This window comes from Leptopilina boulardi, unplaced genomic scaffold (assembly GCF_019393585.1).
Source record: "Leptopilina boulardi isolate dan_hultmark-lab unplaced genomic scaffold, ZJU_Lbou_2.1 LbouV2_211, whole genome shotgun sequence".
NCBI classification, from domain to species: Eukaryota; Metazoa; Arthropoda; class Insecta; order Hymenoptera; family Figitidae; genus Leptopilina; species Leptopilina boulardi.
This window is the reverse complement of record NW_026137765.1, coordinates 1,748,772-1,766,648: the sequence shown is the minus strand read 5'-3', so window position 1 is coordinate 1,766,648 and position 17,877 is coordinate 1,748,772. Positions and strand designations below refer to the sequence as shown.

Sequence of the window (17,877 nt, the reverse complement as noted above, 5' to 3'; positions counted from 1 at the left end):
AATTGTAGATTAAGGACCTTTGAAAATGATTACGCTTAAATCTGAGATTAACCTCTTGCTATATATCCAATTTTTCAAAATAACTTAATCGATTTCAAATTAAAATCAAATTTAAAATTTTAGTATTTTAAAAAATTTCATATGGTAAAAATTTTTGTTTTGTGACACTTTTCGTTAAAAATTATTTTAATAATTAATTTATTTATATAAAAAAAATTTGTTGAAATTAAATTTATTTATAACAAAAAAAACCTTCTGAAAATTTATCCTTCTTTTTTAAAAAAAAAAAGAATTTAATTTGTTTTCTATTTGTTGAGAACATAATTTATTCCCAATGGAGTCAATTTCGTCTAAATATTAAAATATAAAGTTATAGTTGAAATATATATATATATAAATAGAATATAGGGAAAAACGATACGGGAACGTTTAAAATTAATTAATGACACAATAATGAGAAATTTTCCATGACAAACTGAATTTCCTGCGTGACACCTGTCACCAACTTTTGCTGATATTTTAGACACGTGTGCGATATATATTTCTGAATATAGAATAGTTGCAAAAAAAAGAGGAAAAAAATTTTTTTTTTAACTTATTTATGAAAAAAAAATTATATTTCACTATTAAATAATAAACAGAAAGAATTTTTAAAAGAATATCGTTTTTTGTGGAAAAATATCGAAAGTTTTTCTTTTTTTATTAAAATCTCTCATTTTATTAAAACAGAAGATAAAAGAAATAATATCAATTTTTTTTTTGCAAATAATTACAGAAAAAAATCATAACTATGTAACATTTGTTGCATTCGATTGTTTTTCTGTCTCTTTTATTTCTCATTTATATTTTCCTTAAGAAATATTTTTCCCTGTTTTTTTTTTTTCCTTTTATAAAAGTTACGACATATTTAAAGATCTCATGCTTCGTAACTTATAAAGAAATAATAAAATTTATTTTTCAAATAAAAAAAAAAAAAAAAAAAAAAACAAAATTACAAAATATGATGATGGACGAATGAAAGTAATTTTTATCAGAATAAAAATAAAACATTCATTATATCAAAGTAGCTACACTCCTTGTCAGACAACTTCCATTTTTATAAAACGACTCATTTTTCATTTTTATTGACGTGGAAATAGAGAAATAAGAAATGGAAATACTCTCGCAAATTAAATCATAAAAAAAATATTAAATTTACGCACTTTTTTCAAATTTCCCTTCTTTTGTTTATAAATGCGCAATAATTTTTTTTTGTAATTGTGTATTTCTTTGTCTGTTTTTTTTCTATATATTTTATTTTACTGACAGTAAAGTTTTAATAAATAACTTTTTCAAATTAATTACGTAATTTTTTTTTTTTCTCTATGAAGATGTAATTTATAATAATGAAAAAATTTGAAAATTATTTTGGATGCAATAAAAATAAGTATTAAAAAAAAAAAAAAAACGCGTGTATATAAATCGTTTGCACCATTCTGGGGAATGTTAAATTATATCATCGTCGCGCACCGTGGGGAACTTAGCAGTGGTACAACTTTCTAAAGATATATATATATATATATATATATATACGTTTTGTGTTGAGTAACGGAAACATTTGATAGAAAATTCAGGCCAACGAGGTTGCACCCTCAAGTCGACCAATCTCTTGTCAGAGACGCGCTTATTGTCATCTGCACAAAGGATTTCGTTGCATTTTCTTGTCACAAAAGTTCATTGTCATTATATATATATATATATATATATACATAATAAACACAAACCGACGATAAGCTTTAATTTACTGTAAAAACTTTATTCAAAAAAAAAAAAGGAAAAAAAAATATCTTCACAAAACACATTTTTTTGTTCTCTTAAAAAAATGTAAAACAATAACTTTCAAGACCTAAATGGAAAATCATAATTGTTCATTTTTTTTTGTAAAATTTATAAAATTTTTCAATTTTTACTTACCAATACAAATATTTTTAAATAATAATTAATTTTTAATTATATACACCGAAAAAAATATGTTCTTAATTTTAGTAGATTCCTCTTCTTTTGACGCATTTTTTCCTCTTATATATGGGCACTAAAGTATTCATATGAGTGGATTTTCCTCTTCTATATTTTGAGAGGAATAATCTCAAATAAAGAGATATTCATCCTAAGTTAAGTTCAGAAATGTCAATCTTCTTTATTCAATTAGAAGAAATTATATGGGTTAGTTAATTCTTTAGAACTTGCATTTATTTATTTATAGGAAAGAAATCATTTTAGAGAACGAAACATGGCAAAAACACGATTTTCTATTTAATAAAAATATACTAAAATTTTTTAGTTTATGAAAAATACTTTTAACTTTGGTTAATTTTAAAATAAAATGAATATAGTATGCAAGTGAAAAAGTTTATGAATTATTTACATAATAATTTTTATTTACATCCTTCGAAAAAATCGAAAAAGTAATTTATAAACATTCCTACAAATAAAAATATGAAAGAGAAAAATTCATTCTTATTTTTATTTATATAAAAATGAGAATATTTTTTAAATAATATTTATAGATTATGATGGTGAAAAAATTTAATTCTAACTGGAATATGACAAAATTCTAATTCATAGAAAGAATAGGGGTTAAACACATTGACATTAATTTATTACGAAACTGTAGTACGCAATGTTTATGATAAACGATTTTTGAAGAAAAAAATTTTTTAAAATGAAAAATTCTGTAATTTTTTGCCTAAAACAGATTTCTTTGTAGTTTTCATTAATCAGCAAATTATAAAAAAAAATATTTTTTAGGCAAAAAATTATAGAATTTTTATTTAAAAAAATTATTTCTTAAAAAATTGTTTATCAAAAACGTTGCGTACTTCAGCTTCGTAATTTATTATAATAACATTTTATTGATTATAAGTAATTAATATTATTTTCAAAATTACAGATGTAATTTGTTAGTCACACTTTACATAGAAGGTTTCTTAGTGGGATGTCCATTATTTATTTTTTAACTGTCAGTTTTCGAACAGTTTGAAGGTGTGCGTAAAAAAACCAAAAAAAACTATATTTCTAGAGGAATAATCTCAATTATAGAAAAAAAAATCTCAATTGAAAAAGAATACTTTCAATCGAAAAAAAAGATTAAAAATGTTCTTAAATAAAAAAAAAAGTCCTCTATTTTTTAGATAAATATTCATATATTGAAAATAAAATGTAAAAGTAAATGTTGAGAGGGAATTTTCTTCTCATTTTAAGATTTTATTTTTTTCAGTGATATATATAAAAAATAGTAATTTTAGTTTTATGGAAAAAATTGTGTAAGAATTAAAAAAGGAATAGAATATTTTATAGATTTATTTGGCTGTTGTAAATTGACAAACGTAGGCGTTTCTGAGTGATAAGATATTGTTCTAATTAAGGTTTATTGCGATAAAACTCCTATTATTTCATTGAATATGAATGCGAAGGCGAAATCTATAAATTATAAATTGAATAAAAAAAAACAGTAAAGCAATAAATAAAAATAAAGATAATTATTGATAGAAATAATGAATTTTTGATGTGTTTTTTTAAATTTAATAATGAATTAATTAACTATCAATTTAAATTTGTTAATTTAATATTAAATTAATTTAATAGTAAATGTTAAATTTCATATTAAATGCAGTGAATAGAAATGAAAGAAAAATTATATCTTTCTTTTTGAATAAAAAAAAAAATCTAAAATTAAATAAAAATTCAATTTTTTTGATGAGCGTCATAAATCTTGAATCGATAATTTAAGGATTTTTAACTAATAAGAATATTTTCAATAAAATATTATTACAAAAAAACGCTATTCAGAATCACTCAAGTCTTTAGATTCTTCTCTATGGATAAAGTAATAAAGTATATATATAGAGAGAGAGAGAGAGTGAAGGGAGCGCTCTTTCAAAAATGCGCTCACATTCATGAAACCTCATAGTAAAGCTGAACTTGCAATTTTAAAATACTTAAATCCGTAAAGTCACTTTACAACATTCAATTGCCTGACTTCTATTAAATGTGAATTTAAATTTAATTGAAATCTGATATTTGCCGTACATCACAGAAACGGTATTTTCTCTTTAAAATTTAAATATTACTTATTTAAACTGTATTCCAAGTACTTGTATTTCATTGTCTTGGAGATATAATTAAAAATTTCAATATACACAACAATTTTGCTTTTACATATTTGAATTGAATAATTATTAATTAAATTAATTTTCGTTTATAATTTCAAATTTTTCTTTCATTTATTTTAATTTTTATACATATATAAACCCTGATTTTACAGTTAATTAATAGTCAAGTTTAATTATATTTAAATTAAATTGAAACATTTAATTTTCATTAAATGTTATATATTATATTAAATTCACTAATTGTCATGAAATTAAATGGCTTAGTTGGATTTACAATTTAATTAGCTATTTAATTATTAGATTTAAATTTAATGTCATTAAAATTATTTTATAATAATTGTGTCACGAGGTAGAAAAAAGATTTTTCCCCTCAAATTATAGTTAACAAAAATTATAAATATATATATATATATAGTTTTATAGAAATATATAAATCTTGCGGGTGCATTAATTTTCATTGACAAAATTTATAATTTATAATAATAAAAAATTGTAGTAAAAATTTATAATAATTAAAATTTATAAATAGTAAAAATTTCTGAAATAATAACTATATATAAAAAAACCGCAATTGTTTTACTCAAAAAAAATGCTTTTAATTAATTAAAAATACCTTTCATTTAATCATCAAAATTGTAATGTAATCCATATTCGTCACTTTCACCACATAAAATTTTTTTATTTTGCAGAACTTTGTATTTTTTGAAAAAAGATAATTATTTCAGTGAAACTTTCTAAAAAAAAGAATTTTTTTTTTTTTTTTCTTAACTCACCGAATGATATATGTGAATTATTTATATAGGAGATGAAATCCAGATGTATGTATGTGTTTGTTTGTCATGAAGAACAAGTGCTTGATATCACAATGAATTTATTTTTTCGTTTTTAAATAAATGAAGGGAGATTTTTTTTTATTATTATATTTAAGTTCACAAGTTTTTTTTTTTTTATTTAATATTTTATATAGAATGAATGAGAGGGTGTATTTTTTTCACGCACCAGGAAAAACGATCCGAACAGGATCACGCGCCACGAAGACACTGGCAAAATTTTTCGAATGCAACCGCGTCGCGACGCTTTGAACGTAGAGCGCGTACTCGAGACGCAGACCTCTCATAGGCTGTAATATGGAACCACGCAATGTTTTTGCACCACAGAGACGTTTAAATAGACATGTCATTAAAATTAAACATTGTGCACTTCTATAAAAAGGACTTTTCTCTCTCTCTCTCACTCTCTCTTTTCATTCATTCACTGTCATTCATGAATCTCTCGAAAAAAAAAAGATTTCTTTATAAAATCATAAACACGAAGAAATTTTATTTTTTCATTGAAAGAATTTTTTTTTTTTTTTTAATTTAATTAAATTATTTTTATTTATATTTTTTAAATTTAATAAAAAAAAGGGTTTTCTTGATTTTATTATTACTCCTGAGGGAGTAAATTTTACTCCATATAAACTGGTGAAAAAAAAAGAAGTGCGAAATAAAATAAAATTCTATAAACATTACAGACAAATTCTAAGGGAGTGATATTTTTCCCCCATAAATTGAAAAAAGGAGTAAAAAAATTTCAAGGGAATAAATTTTACTCCATTAATAAAAAAGAGTAAAAATTAATTATATCGAGTAAAAAGAGAAGTTTATTTAAAAGTGTAAAAATTTTTAGAGTAAAATAAAAATAATGTACAGCTGCAAATTTTTAGATCTAAAAAAATTTCAACTTAATTGCTCTATATTTTACTTAGATATATGCAAAATATTTATAATTACATATATGACATTTTTTTTTTTTCCCTAAATAATCAAATGATTTCAAAAACTTTTAAAAATATGCAAATTATATTCGTCTGTCCATATACTTTATTACCATGAATTGCTTCCTTATTTTTCCAAGATTATTATTAATATGATGATGCTGAACTAAGATTTTGCAAAAAAGTGACCCCGCTTTATGAAAATTATCACAGATCCAAAGAAGATTACCTTGAAAGTCATATTTTGTTTTTTGATAGAAATATGTTTAAGAAAATATAAATTTTTTTAAATATATTTTTATTTTATATTCAAAAAAAAAAAAAAATCCTAAAATGTCACAATAGATTGGATATTTTTAAATATTTTATTTATGAGTATAAATAAAAAAAGAAATTGATTTCATTATTTTCTTTAACAGGGGAATTTTGTTTGTAAGAAAATAGTATAGAATATTTGCATAATTACATATGCAAATTTTAAATTGACATTGTTTATTAAAATGAAATTAATAAGTAACTAATTCGTAATCAAATGTTCCAAGGCGTGAAGTGAAGTTTTTTTTTCCTCTTTTTTTTTATCTTGTAAGAGACGCAAGAAAATGATAATTTCCACTTTTCTTCACACTGAAAGTTTCTAAATGTCATTTTCTTTTATGTTTTATAAATGAGAATTCTTTGCTTTATATTATTATTATTTTTTTTTTTTTTGCTTAATTTTTCTCTCGATTTTTCATCGGAATATAAATTGCAATTTTTTTTTGTATTTTTAAAAACCTAATAATGATGAATAAATAGGAAATTTGTAATTACAATTAACAAAGGAATATATCGATTAATATTTTCGATCAATAATATATATATAAAAAATTGTTTTTTAATTCTAAAACTAAATTATTTGATTCAAAAAATAATTGTCTGATATCTGCTAAATAAATAAAAAGGAAAAAAATATTAAAAATCAGAAAAAAAAATGTAAATTAATTAATTTCTTAGATAATTTGTTTTTCCATGATTAATTTTTTTCGAAAACTTTTTTTTAATGAATTTTTATCTATTGAGTCTACATAGTAAAGAAAGTTTTGTTAATTAAAATTAGTGATATATACTTCATTCTAAAAGGATATTTACTTCGTGCGAAAACAAACAAGAGAATCCTTTCTACTCAAGAAATTTCTAAACAGACACTTTGAGAGGGAAACTTAACTTATTTTCAATAGAATACTCCTTCCCCCTTTTCTGTCCTTTCCCTTTTATATATATACATATATAAATAACTGAAAATTTTATGTTAACTTGAAAATATGTTCTTTAGAAATTTTCACTCTTTAAAAGAATAAACAAAAAATAAATAAATAAATAAATTTATTGAATAAGCTCAACTAACAATTTTTCAAAAATAAATTACGAGTATGTAAAAAAAAAATTTATAGTAGATACTTTCTTTTCTTTTTTTTTTTTTTTTTGAAGTTCATTGTATTTTATTTTCTATAGACGACGCGCGTATTACTCGACCACAAGAGTAGTAAAACTGTCTTCATTGAGCCATTATCCAATAGAAACAATAAGAGACACAATATTGTGCAGCTTAATAATCTCCATTTCAACACTAACTTTATATGCGTATATTTTATTTACTCTTTGAATAAAATTATAATTAATCCCATTATTGTAAAACAAAAGATTTTGTCTTGATTATTATTTTGAAACTAAAATGGTCTTATGGGCTTCAAAAGCCATATGATATAAGAATAAATATACAAGAAATTTTCATCTAGAAAACTATAATTTTCTAAATGAAAATGAATATATAATCAATTTATTAATTAATTATTTATTAGTATTAAATTAATTGTTTGAAATTAATTAATTTATTATAATTAATATATAATTAAATTTTTTCAAATTACTAATTGCCAAAAATGTCTGTAATAATTACGATTTTATGAGATATAGTAAATAGATTAACTAGATTACAATTACAATTACAATATTTAACGATATATCAAGGAACATGGAATGATAGTAAATTAATTGTCTGAAGGAATCTCAAAACATTTTCAGTGATATTCAAACGGGAACTTAGCAAAGGGATAATTAGGAATTCAGGCATTAAAACAATGTCTGTTTCTGAATCAGATAAGGGTGTAAAGCAGGTGAATACATATAGATATCCTACACGCACTGTAATTTGCAAATTACAATCCGTTAAGTGAAAATTTTTCAATTTCAAAAAAAAAAAAAATAAAAAAAAATATTTCAAAAATTTGCAAATTAGAAATATTATAAAATAAATTATTTTCTTTCATTATTTTTTTTGAATTATTTATTTAAATCAATTTTAAATTAATAATAATTTAATGACAAATTAATTAATTTACTGAATTTAGATTTAAATATGACGTTTTATGTATCGATCAGAAATCAGAGAACTATTATATAGAGTGAGTATTATTGCCATGTGGCTGTTTGAGAGAATATTTTCAATTACCTGTGCATACAATATCAAAACTATTATCGAGAATTCGTGCTTTCTCACCAATTACACTACCAATGACAATTGTTCGAAAATCCTCTATGTATCCGATATTATATATATATATATATATATATGTAATTTGAAAATTCTTGAAAATCTTAAATACACAATGAATTAATTATTTCAGCTCTCAGACTATAATTGAAATCACGATATCATTTCTAATTTTAATTGAAATAAAAGAGATCTTATAAACTTTTTAAAATTACGAGATGTCTTTATAAAACTTTTAATTAATCCCCCCCCATGTCTAGCTAACTTGAAATATTGATAATATTTCATAATGTTTCAATTAAACTGCAGCTGATTATTATATAGAAGTTAAGAAATAAATTTTGATATTCTATATAATTCTTGATCAGTGTTTATAAATTAATCTTCATGACAAAAATTCCTTTGGTTAATTTTTTTTATAATTATTGATTTATAATCAAAATTATTATTTTAAAAATTTATTTTATCAATATGGCCTCACAATAGATTATTATCATTTAGGTATTTTAATTCTATCATTTTCATTATGCATTTAAGTAACGCACCTGAAATTGTACAAATTTTAATTTATAAATTAGACGACTGCTGACTATTTTATTGCTTGCACCCTTATAATAAAACATCATACGCAACTCAGACAGTGGGACCGCTACTCCAATAGTATAAAGCAATTTTTATTAGGAAGTACACAATCAGTTTAATAATCACAGTAATCATTTGTCATCAAAAATATCTCATTTCATTAAAACTATTCTCTTTTATATTTTTTTTTTTTCAAGAAAAATTTTAATAATTTAATTCTTTATTCGATTTTAAATTTTTTTAAATATTTCTATATCAAATATTTATCTTAAAGAATATTATATAAATAAATATTTCTAGAAAGTTGAAAAAAAATTAATAAGAATCGAATTCGTCTCTGAAATAGAAATACACGTCCTAATATAAGGTACGTGCTGGCATTTCCGCATCAGCACAACGATCGATAAAGCATGCCAAATAGTTGTGTGCTCTTTCGATAATGTTGAATTTTTAATTCCCCCATCATAATTATACTTAATTTTTCATCTTAAAAAAAAAATTGTTATTTGTTATAAGAAATTAAAATCTTTCATGAATTTTCTTAACAGAAAAAAAAACTTTCCGAGTCAGTATAGGTATTTAAAAACGAAGCGGAAACTTTATTTTTCAACTCCCATCACGGAATGTAGAAATTAGTTATTATTAAATTGTTGTTCCACTTTCATGGGAATTCTAAAGATGTATTGAAATTTACCATGAGACTTATTCAAATATTTGTCCCCATATCTTACAATAATCAATAAAATTTCTCTTCAATATTAAACCAATAATATATCTATTAATATTCTGTAAAATTCTCATTTTTTAAAAAACTTTTTTCCATGCGTCTAAATAAAGGTAAATTTACTTTTTTTTTAACTTTCTCATAAAAACAGCCTTTTTATTTTTTGATAATACAAAAATATTTAATTTGAATTATTCTTTGAAATAATTGTGAAATTTTATCTAAAGAATAAAGTTGAAAATTTATATTTCTTCCAAGTAATATTTTGATGTAATTTGTAATTTAAAAGAAAATTATTATATAAAATTTCACTGTACGTACATATGAATATTTCTCTTATTTTGGAAGACAGTGGAACGATGTAAATTCTTCTGACGTCAACAATAGACAGAATATTGAATCACAATTCTGATAAATTTTCATTCTCACTTTGGAGTGTAGTAAAGAGAATCGAGGTAATTCCTCGTGATATCACCAACAATGCTTCTGTCAGCAATTTCTTGACTCATACCATACAAGGCGAACTATAAAATAAAAAAGAAAAAAAAACAAAACAAAAAAAAAATTATTAACAAATAAAAATTTAGTAGGGGAAAAAAGTTTAATAAAAGTTTAATTAAAATTGCGTTATTTTCCTAATGAGTTTTTAGAAAATATTCATTTTAATTTTCAAACTTATTTTGACTTCGGACAGAAAGTGAATTTTTATATTATTATTTATTTGAATTTTCAAACTCACCTGACCCCGAACAGGAACTTTCGGATTTTTCATTGTAATATCAAGAGCACTTTGGACATCGTCTAAAAATTGATCAGCAACTCCTTTCTCAGTGTGCACGTGCGTCACACATAAATGAATACCACTTGGAAATTGAAGGGAATTTAAATTCCAACCCTTAGCCCTAAGTAATTCGCCAAGTCGATAAATATGAAAATCTTTTGAGCCAATGGCAACTACAGAAGTCGCAGGTGTGCCAAAAATGCAAATACCTTCCATTTTTCTCAATCTAAAAATATTAATGATTAAAAAATATTCAATAAAAATTTAATAAAAAAAAAGTACATATTAAAAAAAAGATTTAATTAAAATAAAAATTCTTTTCAATTGTTTTCTTTTTCTATTGTGATTTTAGTTTTAACTTTTGTAAATTTTTGATACGCACTCTCTTTCAATATATTTGGTAGTGTCGATAATTTTTCTCGTCGCCTCCAGATAACCATTGTTTCCAAAATACATCATTGATGCCCAACAGGATGCTATAATTCCACCAGCACGTGAACCATTTACTGTTGGCGATCCATAAATTCCACCCGGCCAATCTGTTGACACTGTGTATTGATGATTTCTATATTTCTTATCACGATAGAGAATTACCGATGAACCTTTCGGTGCATATCCATACTAAAAAAAAAAAAAAAAACGAAAACGTTTCATTGATAACAGAAAATTCGCATAGAGAAAAAATAAAAAAAAAAAATTAAGAACCTTATGTGTGTCAGCGGAAATACTCGTCACTCCCGGTAGTCTAAAATCAAATAACGGCAAATTATAACCGACTTTCTCCATAAAACAAATTAAAAATCCTCCCAAGCAAGCATCAACGTGAACTGGAATATTATAACGAACGCCAAGATTTGTAATTGATTCGATATTGTCCATTGTACCGTAAGGAAAATTCGGAGCAGATCCAACGAGCTATGAAAAGTAATTTAATGTCCTGAGAAATTTATTCTATGTACTATATATTAATAATTTTTTTTTTTTGTCCTGAGATAGATATTACCATAATAGTATTTTTTGTAATTGCTCTTTGCATAGCATCGATACTGCAAGTGAAACTTTTTGAATTTACCGGTACGAGGCGAACTTTTATTTTTAAAAATTGTGCAGCCTTATCGAATGCTGAATGAGCAGTTGTGGGGATAACCATTTCAGGTTTCTTGATTCCCTTCACCTCTTTCGCATAATCTCTATAAGCCTTGCACGCTAATAGAATTGATTCCGTACCACCTGTTGTCATCTAAAAATATAAAACGAAATTATTCAATGATCTTTTTTAAAAAAAAAACAAAAATTAATAATAAAATAAGAAGAAAATTTTAATTTACAGTTCCACAAGAGGCTTCATCTCCATTGAATAAATTACAAGCAATTCTCACTACTTCGGCTTCCATTTTACAAACACCGGGAAAAACATCAGGATGAAGTGGATTTGTATAGGAAGCAATTCGATAAATATTACCCATTAATTGAGTGAGATTTTTATCACTTTTATAAACAGTTCCCGATACTTTACCACGTTCCCAATCATAATCACCTGTAAATAATTTTACCAATATAATAAAATTGTCAAATAATTTTAAATAATAATTACGTTTCAATGATTCGTTACCTAATTGAATGTGTTGTTCAACTAATTTTAAAATATCTTCTGAACTTAAACCTTTTGTTGGAAGATTAACAATATATGGCACATCTTTTACTCTATCAACAGCATCTTTTTGAAAATCTGTTCCTACTTTATTTAATTCTCTGTCAATTTTCTCACGAACAGATGGTATATAACGAGCTAATTTAAGTCCCTTTTTCTTTGCTCTTTCCACGAGACCTAAAAATTAAAAAATTTATATCAATAAATAAAATTAGTTGTAACTTGAAAATTTAATTAAGAATTAATTTCATACTTTCATCTTGAAAAATCACATCCCAGAGCCAAATAGATGTAAGTAAAGTGGTTGTAGTTATCGTTACAATTTGCCATGGTTCTTTTTCTTTAAAAACATCATTAATAAACAATTTTACCGTTCCCAACAGTGGAATATTTATCATATCTAAAATATAAATTGTCATATGTTCAATAATACTGTAAAGTATATGAAAAAAAGTTATACATATGCATAATTTATTATTAGGGTTCAATAATGAAAGAATTGTTAATGTTGCATTTAAATAAAGTCTTGTGAAATAAGTAGCACACTAAATTGGAATATAATATAAAAAATAATATACAATAATTAAATATTTAAAGAAATATATTCTACTTACTTAAAATGTTTTTAGTAAAGTGTGATCAATGTGACAACAATAAAAATAACCTGTAAATATCTAAAAATAGTATACGTTATCGTGGAGAAATAAATTGTTTCTTATCACCTTATCAAAATTTAAATCAAATGATCTTTGTCCACATTGTCTACCATATGAAAACAAAAGGAGAATAGTAGAGAGAAGTGGAGAAAAATTAACATTGGATAAATCACTGTATAATCATTGTAAATGTCATTGTAGTAAGCGTAAAATTCTGTATTGGACAGTAACGTGATGACCACAAATCATTGATGACGAATTGATGACGTGATGATCAGATAATGATCAGGAGAGGTTAGGTTAATAGCAGTTGGTGGGAAAGTTTCCTTCCTTTCCAACATTTTTCTAACCTAATCTTTAGTTGCGCGTGGGACCCGTAGCCATGTGTATCATTTAAATTTTTTTCCTATAATAAATTTCTTTAAATGCTACAGGGTCCCTTGAACCTCGTAAGGTTTGAAAAAACCATTTAACAATTAAATATTTAAATAAAAATCATTTAGAAATTATAATTCCCTTCTTATTAGAAGTCAAATTTGTGAAACAAATTTTGTGCTGCCCCGGTAAAATTTTTTTTTGCCTTATAAACGCGTAAATAAAATTTCGTGCCAATTTACATGTATATTTATTTAAATTAACGTAGTATTTGTCAATTATTGTAATAAACAAATATCATATATAATACATTAATCCCAGTGGAAAAAAAAACTGTCATTGAAGAAGTGTATTTTTTCAAAGTAGAAAAATAGAACATTTATCAAGTAGCTAGTCGGAAAAATTTGTATATTAGTAATTTGTGTAGTTTTTGTTTTACATATGTCGTAATTAATGCTGGAAGTACGTAGAAACATGTTCTTTGGGGTTTGTGTTACTGTGGGAATTGTCTTTTTGGCATCCAAGTATCGCGACAACGTATTTCGGAGTGTCAAACAATTTTGTCACAGTATCACCAACACAAATCGCAAGGATGATGATGAAGAAATCAAAGAAAATGTTAATAAAACGACAAAAGAAATAAAACTTTCATTAGACAAAGTTATTTTGGCTGATTCGCCAGAAAAATGCGATTACGCTGTTCAACGTATTCGCGGGTAAATTAAAAATTCTAAAATTATTTAAATAGTATATTGGAATTTATTTGAGAAATTATATTAATTATAGAATTTTATTTTATTCAAGAAGAATTTAATTCTCTTTTCAATTTGAAAATAAACATTTCTTTTGTTTACGTTCATTAGATTTTCACCTTTCAATAGCAATGTACAATAGAATATCATAAATATTTCTCTAATTAAGAATTTAATTATGTTTACATTTTTTTAAAGGGACTTGTCGAACGGCATATTAGGCTTTGATTGTGAATGGGTCAATGAAGGACCTGTTTCGTTACTTCAACTTGCCACTGATAATGGAGTTTGTGCTTTATTTCGCATTGGAAAAATTGGCTATGTTCCACCAAAATTGAAAGTAATTTATTATTTTGGAAATTTAATTATTGTTTTTAAAACGGAGAATAGATTTCGTTTTGTTAATTTTATGTTTTTTTTAGGAGCTGCTGTCAAATAGACACCTTTTAAAAGTGGGCGTTGCTCCTTTCGAAGATGGAAGAAAATTAACAAAAGATTATGGATGTAAAATTTATGGGACACTTGATCTCAGGACTCTTGCAGAACGTCTTGATCTTCCTAGTCCAAAAAGTTTGGCAGCATTGAGCTTGGAATATCTTGGGCTTGAATTGGAAAAAATAATGGAAATTAGATGCAGTGATTGGAATAATGACACTCTTACAGATGATCAGATAGCTTATGCTTCATATGATGCATTGGCTTCAATTTTCATCTATCACCAGGTAAGAGTCTTGATTTTTTTTTTTTTAAATTAATATTCTCTTATTAAAATTTTTTTTTTTTTCATAGATCCTGCAAAGAGCGAAACGAAAACAATCTCTGTGGCAATATTTCATGCAGTTTTTTAAAAGCATTTGGGAGAAAGATGAAGATGAAAAATTTTACGGCTTACCTAATGGCGTTCTTGACACGAGGTATAAATATTAGTAAATATAAATTAAAAGTTTCAATTGTTATTAATAATTGATCTTAATTTTGTTTTTAGGTTCAAGGCTCAACGGGGTAGCGGTGTTAGTAGTACAACTTCAAATAATAATAATAAATTAAATCAAATAATAAATAGAAATATTAATGGAACAAACAAGAATAACATTCCTGCAAGAAATAAACCTTTGTATCATAATTGTTATCTTCAAGCTCCAGATGGAGATACTTTGTGTACGTGTGATCGTAAAAAAGCCGAATGGTATGTTGCAAAAGAATTGGGACAAGTTGTCAATGAAGATCCATATACGGTGAAACTTAAATTCGAACCGTCTGGACGTGCTTTAGGCGAAGTTGGTCAATACTATACTCAAGTGAAACTTAATCAATGTGTTGTTTGTGGTTCAGATGAGAAATTCGTCAGAAAAAATGTTGTCCCAAGAGAATATCGCAAATATTTTCCACGTTAGTATAACAAAGCAAATTTTCATTTAATATAATAAATTAAAAAATTTAATTTTTTCAGTTGTAATGAAAGCGCATCAATCTCATGATGTATTGCTGCTCTGTCCATCATGTCATGAAGTGAGTAATTATCATGATGTTGAGTTAAGAAGACGATTGTCACAAATGTGTGATGCTCCTCTACCTGGTCCGTCAACTCATTCGCGAGATGAAATTCCTCGTGGATGGCGAAGATTGCAATCTGCAGTCAAAGCACTTAGAGGTAAGGCCATGATTCCTGCACAAAGACGCAAGGATCTTGAGTCTTACATTCTGTCATTTACTGGACAACGTGAATTTTCGCCAATGCTATTAGACGTTCTTCACGAGCGACTCAAAAATAGACCCGAGCCAAAAATTACAACTAAATGTGAACCACACGGTCTTCAGGTAAAGTGTCACAATTTGTAAAAATTAATCACTAAAATTAAAAACTTATAAATTATTATCAAATTACAGGTGGTGCGTCACTTTGAGAAAACAGATGGTGGTCTAGTGGAACTTGAGAGGCTTTGGAGAGAACATTTTCTAACTGTGATGAAGCCACGGTTTCTTCCAAAATTGTGGTCAGTCTGCCACAATCAAGAACGACTTGCAATACGTCAAACACAAAATAGAATAGAGCCACAGGATGCAAGGGTAGCTGGATTAGTGCATTAAAAAAAGTATTTTTTTTTTTCTATAAAAGTAATTTTAAATCGTACCTGAAAGGACTCGTATAAGAGCGAGTACTTTAATTTTTTATAAAGACTGTATAAATGATTTCAAAAATCAACTGTACTTATTTAATCAAAATAATTCAGTCTAATTTATATTTATTCAAAGTACATAGTCTTTTTTATATTTATAAAATAATTATGTAATGTGTAATTTAAAATGTAGTGTAAATTAAAAATTGTGTAGTGTATATATATATATATTTTTGAACTGTAGTGTAAAATTTTTTTTTTTGAAATTTGTAATGTATATTTGAAAGATGTAGTGTAATATTTTTGTAAAACAAGTAATGTAGATGTATTTTCAAATGTAAAAAAAAAAAATTCAAAATAATGTAAAATGTAGTGTAATTGAAAAATTGTAAAACTATAATAAGGTGCTTTTTCACCTTGAAATGTAAAATTTCTCATATCATTCGTAAAACATTAAAAACAAAAAGGAACGATTATTTTATGTATTTTATTATTAGGAATAATAATTCCTTTTGTGTCCTTTTTATTGTTTTACTGTTTTGTATAATTGATTAATTCTTAATGAGTGTCAGTATTGTCTTTTTGATCAAAATTCACGTTATTTAGTAATTTAAGAAAGTGAAAATGATATATATTTCACAGGTGAAATTGCAATTTTACGAGAATGCAAGTTTATAAATAAATATTTTACTATGAACTTTAGTTGTTAATTATTTAAATATCTATTTAAATTTTTTTAAATATGTAAAAGGAACGTGAAAAAGATAAAACTTTTCTAAGATTAACTTAGATTTTTTTATTTTAATCAATAAAATCGAGATTAATCACAATTTTATATACAGTGGGCCTATTAAAAAAAAATTAACAAAATTATTATGTTTTTTCTTCTTTCATACTAGATTTTTGTTCTTTTTGGGAACTTACATGCTGGAGCTCCTCGTCAATTCGTTCTTTAGCTCTAACTACTTTGGATTGAAGATAAAAAGAGCCACCTTTTGATCTATCATTTGCTTCCATAAGATATTTGTAATGTTTGTCTATTTGTTCCTTTTCATTTGGTTTTTCTACATTAAGTATTTTAAGAGCTTCTTCTAAAGAAATTCCAGTTTTAGCATTTGCTGCAGCTCGTTGTGCACCTCTTTCACCGCCACCAGCTCTACGAGCAGCTTCTTGACTTGCAGCAATTTCCTGACGAAGAGCTCGTGCAAAGGCCTTTGCAACTACTTGAGAACCAAGAACAATAATTTGTACTATATATTTTGCCATAATTTAAAATAATATTCACCACGTCGTTTTAAACGACGCACACAATTCTTATATGTCAATTATTTATGTTATAAACTTGACATTCAAAACTCCAAAATGTTGTACACATAACCTCAAAAATTGATTATCTGCAATAAAACAAGTAATAATTGAAAACATTGATTAATGTTTTTTTTTTTTTTAATAAAATAAAATGTTAAGTCGACAGAACTATAATTAATTTTAAAAGTCAATTCAATGACACAAAATATATATAGCGAAATATAAAATAAACTTTTCAAACCTTTTAGATGCGATAATACAAGGACGAGAAACAATTAATTCAGGAAAGTGAATAATATAATTTCGTGTATATATCTTATTAAATTATTGTTGAAGGTTTAATTTTTAAATAATTTAAACACCGATATTGTTTTACGTACATTTTTGCATGTTCTTTTGCAATTCTTTGGTATATATATACACGTGCGTATTCACTTACAACATTCGCAGGTCTAATGACGTAAGAAATTTTGAGGTTAAGTTTCTTGGATATT

The 17,877-nt window shown here is 24.9% G+C and overlaps 4 protein-coding genes across 8 annotated transcripts in view; 1 reads left to right on the top strand and 3 right to left on the bottom strand.

The window, feature by feature from the left end:
* Positions 1-5,389, bottom strand: part of LOC127278737 (tachykinin-like peptides receptor 99D) — a 109,799-nt gene extending 104,410 nt beyond the window's left edge. The window contains exons 1-2 of one of the 2 annotated variants that reach the window (XM_051300573.1): positions 4,925-5,389; positions 4,765-4,842 (exon numbers count right to left, since the gene is read on the bottom strand). The gene's annotated coding sequence lies outside the window, so the exon portion shown is untranslated. The remainder of the gene's footprint in view (positions 1-4,764; positions 4,843-4,924) is intronic. The other variant, XM_051300572.1, reaches the window with a different exon arrangement.
* Positions 5,390-9,972: 4,583 nt separating this feature from the next.
* Positions 9,973-13,084, bottom strand: LOC127278799 (sphingosine-1-phosphate lyase). 3 transcript variants are annotated; one of them, XM_051300686.1, is made up of 10 exons: positions 12,942-13,084; positions 12,790-12,839; positions 12,429-12,575; positions 12,137-12,352; positions 11,853-12,061; positions 11,528-11,764; positions 11,230-11,439; positions 10,907-11,145; positions 10,483-10,750; positions 9,973-10,267 (listed from the first exon to the last, which is right to left on the bottom strand). In XM_051300686.1, exons 3-10 carry the CDS (start codon positions 12,571-12,573, stop codon positions 10,169-10,171), a joined length of 1,623 nt encoding a protein of 540 aa, XP_051156643.1. In that variant the 5' UTR covers positions 12,574-12,575; positions 12,790-12,839; positions 12,942-13,084; the 3' UTR covers positions 9,973-10,168. The 3 variants fall into 3 exon arrangements, with proteins under 3 accessions (XP_051156643.1, XP_051156642.1, XP_051156641.1); XM_051300685.1 differs by having other exon boundaries at positions 12,898-13,054; XM_051300684.1 differs by having other exon boundaries at positions 12,790-13,049.
* Positions 13,085-13,203: 119 nt separating this feature from the next.
* LOC127278797 (exonuclease 3'-5' domain-containing protein 2) lies at positions 13,204-16,551 on the top strand. Its single transcript, XM_051300683.1, has 7 exons — positions 13,204-13,922; positions 14,157-14,298; positions 14,381-14,680; positions 14,748-14,872; positions 14,944-15,347; positions 15,409-15,776; positions 15,846-16,551. Exons 1-7 carry the CDS (start codon positions 13,660-13,662, stop codon positions 16,044-16,046), a joined length of 1,803 nt encoding a protein of 600 aa, XP_051156640.1. The 5' UTR covers positions 13,204-13,659; the 3' UTR covers positions 16,047-16,551.
* Positions 16,552-16,846: 295 nt separating this feature from the next.
* On the bottom strand, positions 16,847-17,841 carry LOC127278801 (mitochondrial import inner membrane translocase subunit Tim16). 2 transcript variants are annotated; one of them, XM_051300689.1, is made up of 2 exons: positions 17,625-17,841; positions 16,847-17,469 (listed from the first exon to the last, which is right to left on the bottom strand). In XM_051300689.1, the coding sequence occupies exon 2, from the start codon at positions 17,339-17,341 to the stop codon at positions 16,949-16,951; it is 393 nt and encodes a 130-aa protein (XP_051156646.1). In that variant the 5' UTR covers positions 17,342-17,469; positions 17,625-17,841; the 3' UTR covers positions 16,847-16,948. The 2 variants fall into 2 exon arrangements, with proteins under 2 accessions (XP_051156646.1, XP_051156647.1); XM_051300690.1 differs by having other exon boundaries at positions 17,764-17,840.
* Between the last annotated feature and the right edge of the window lie 36 nt (positions 17,842-17,877).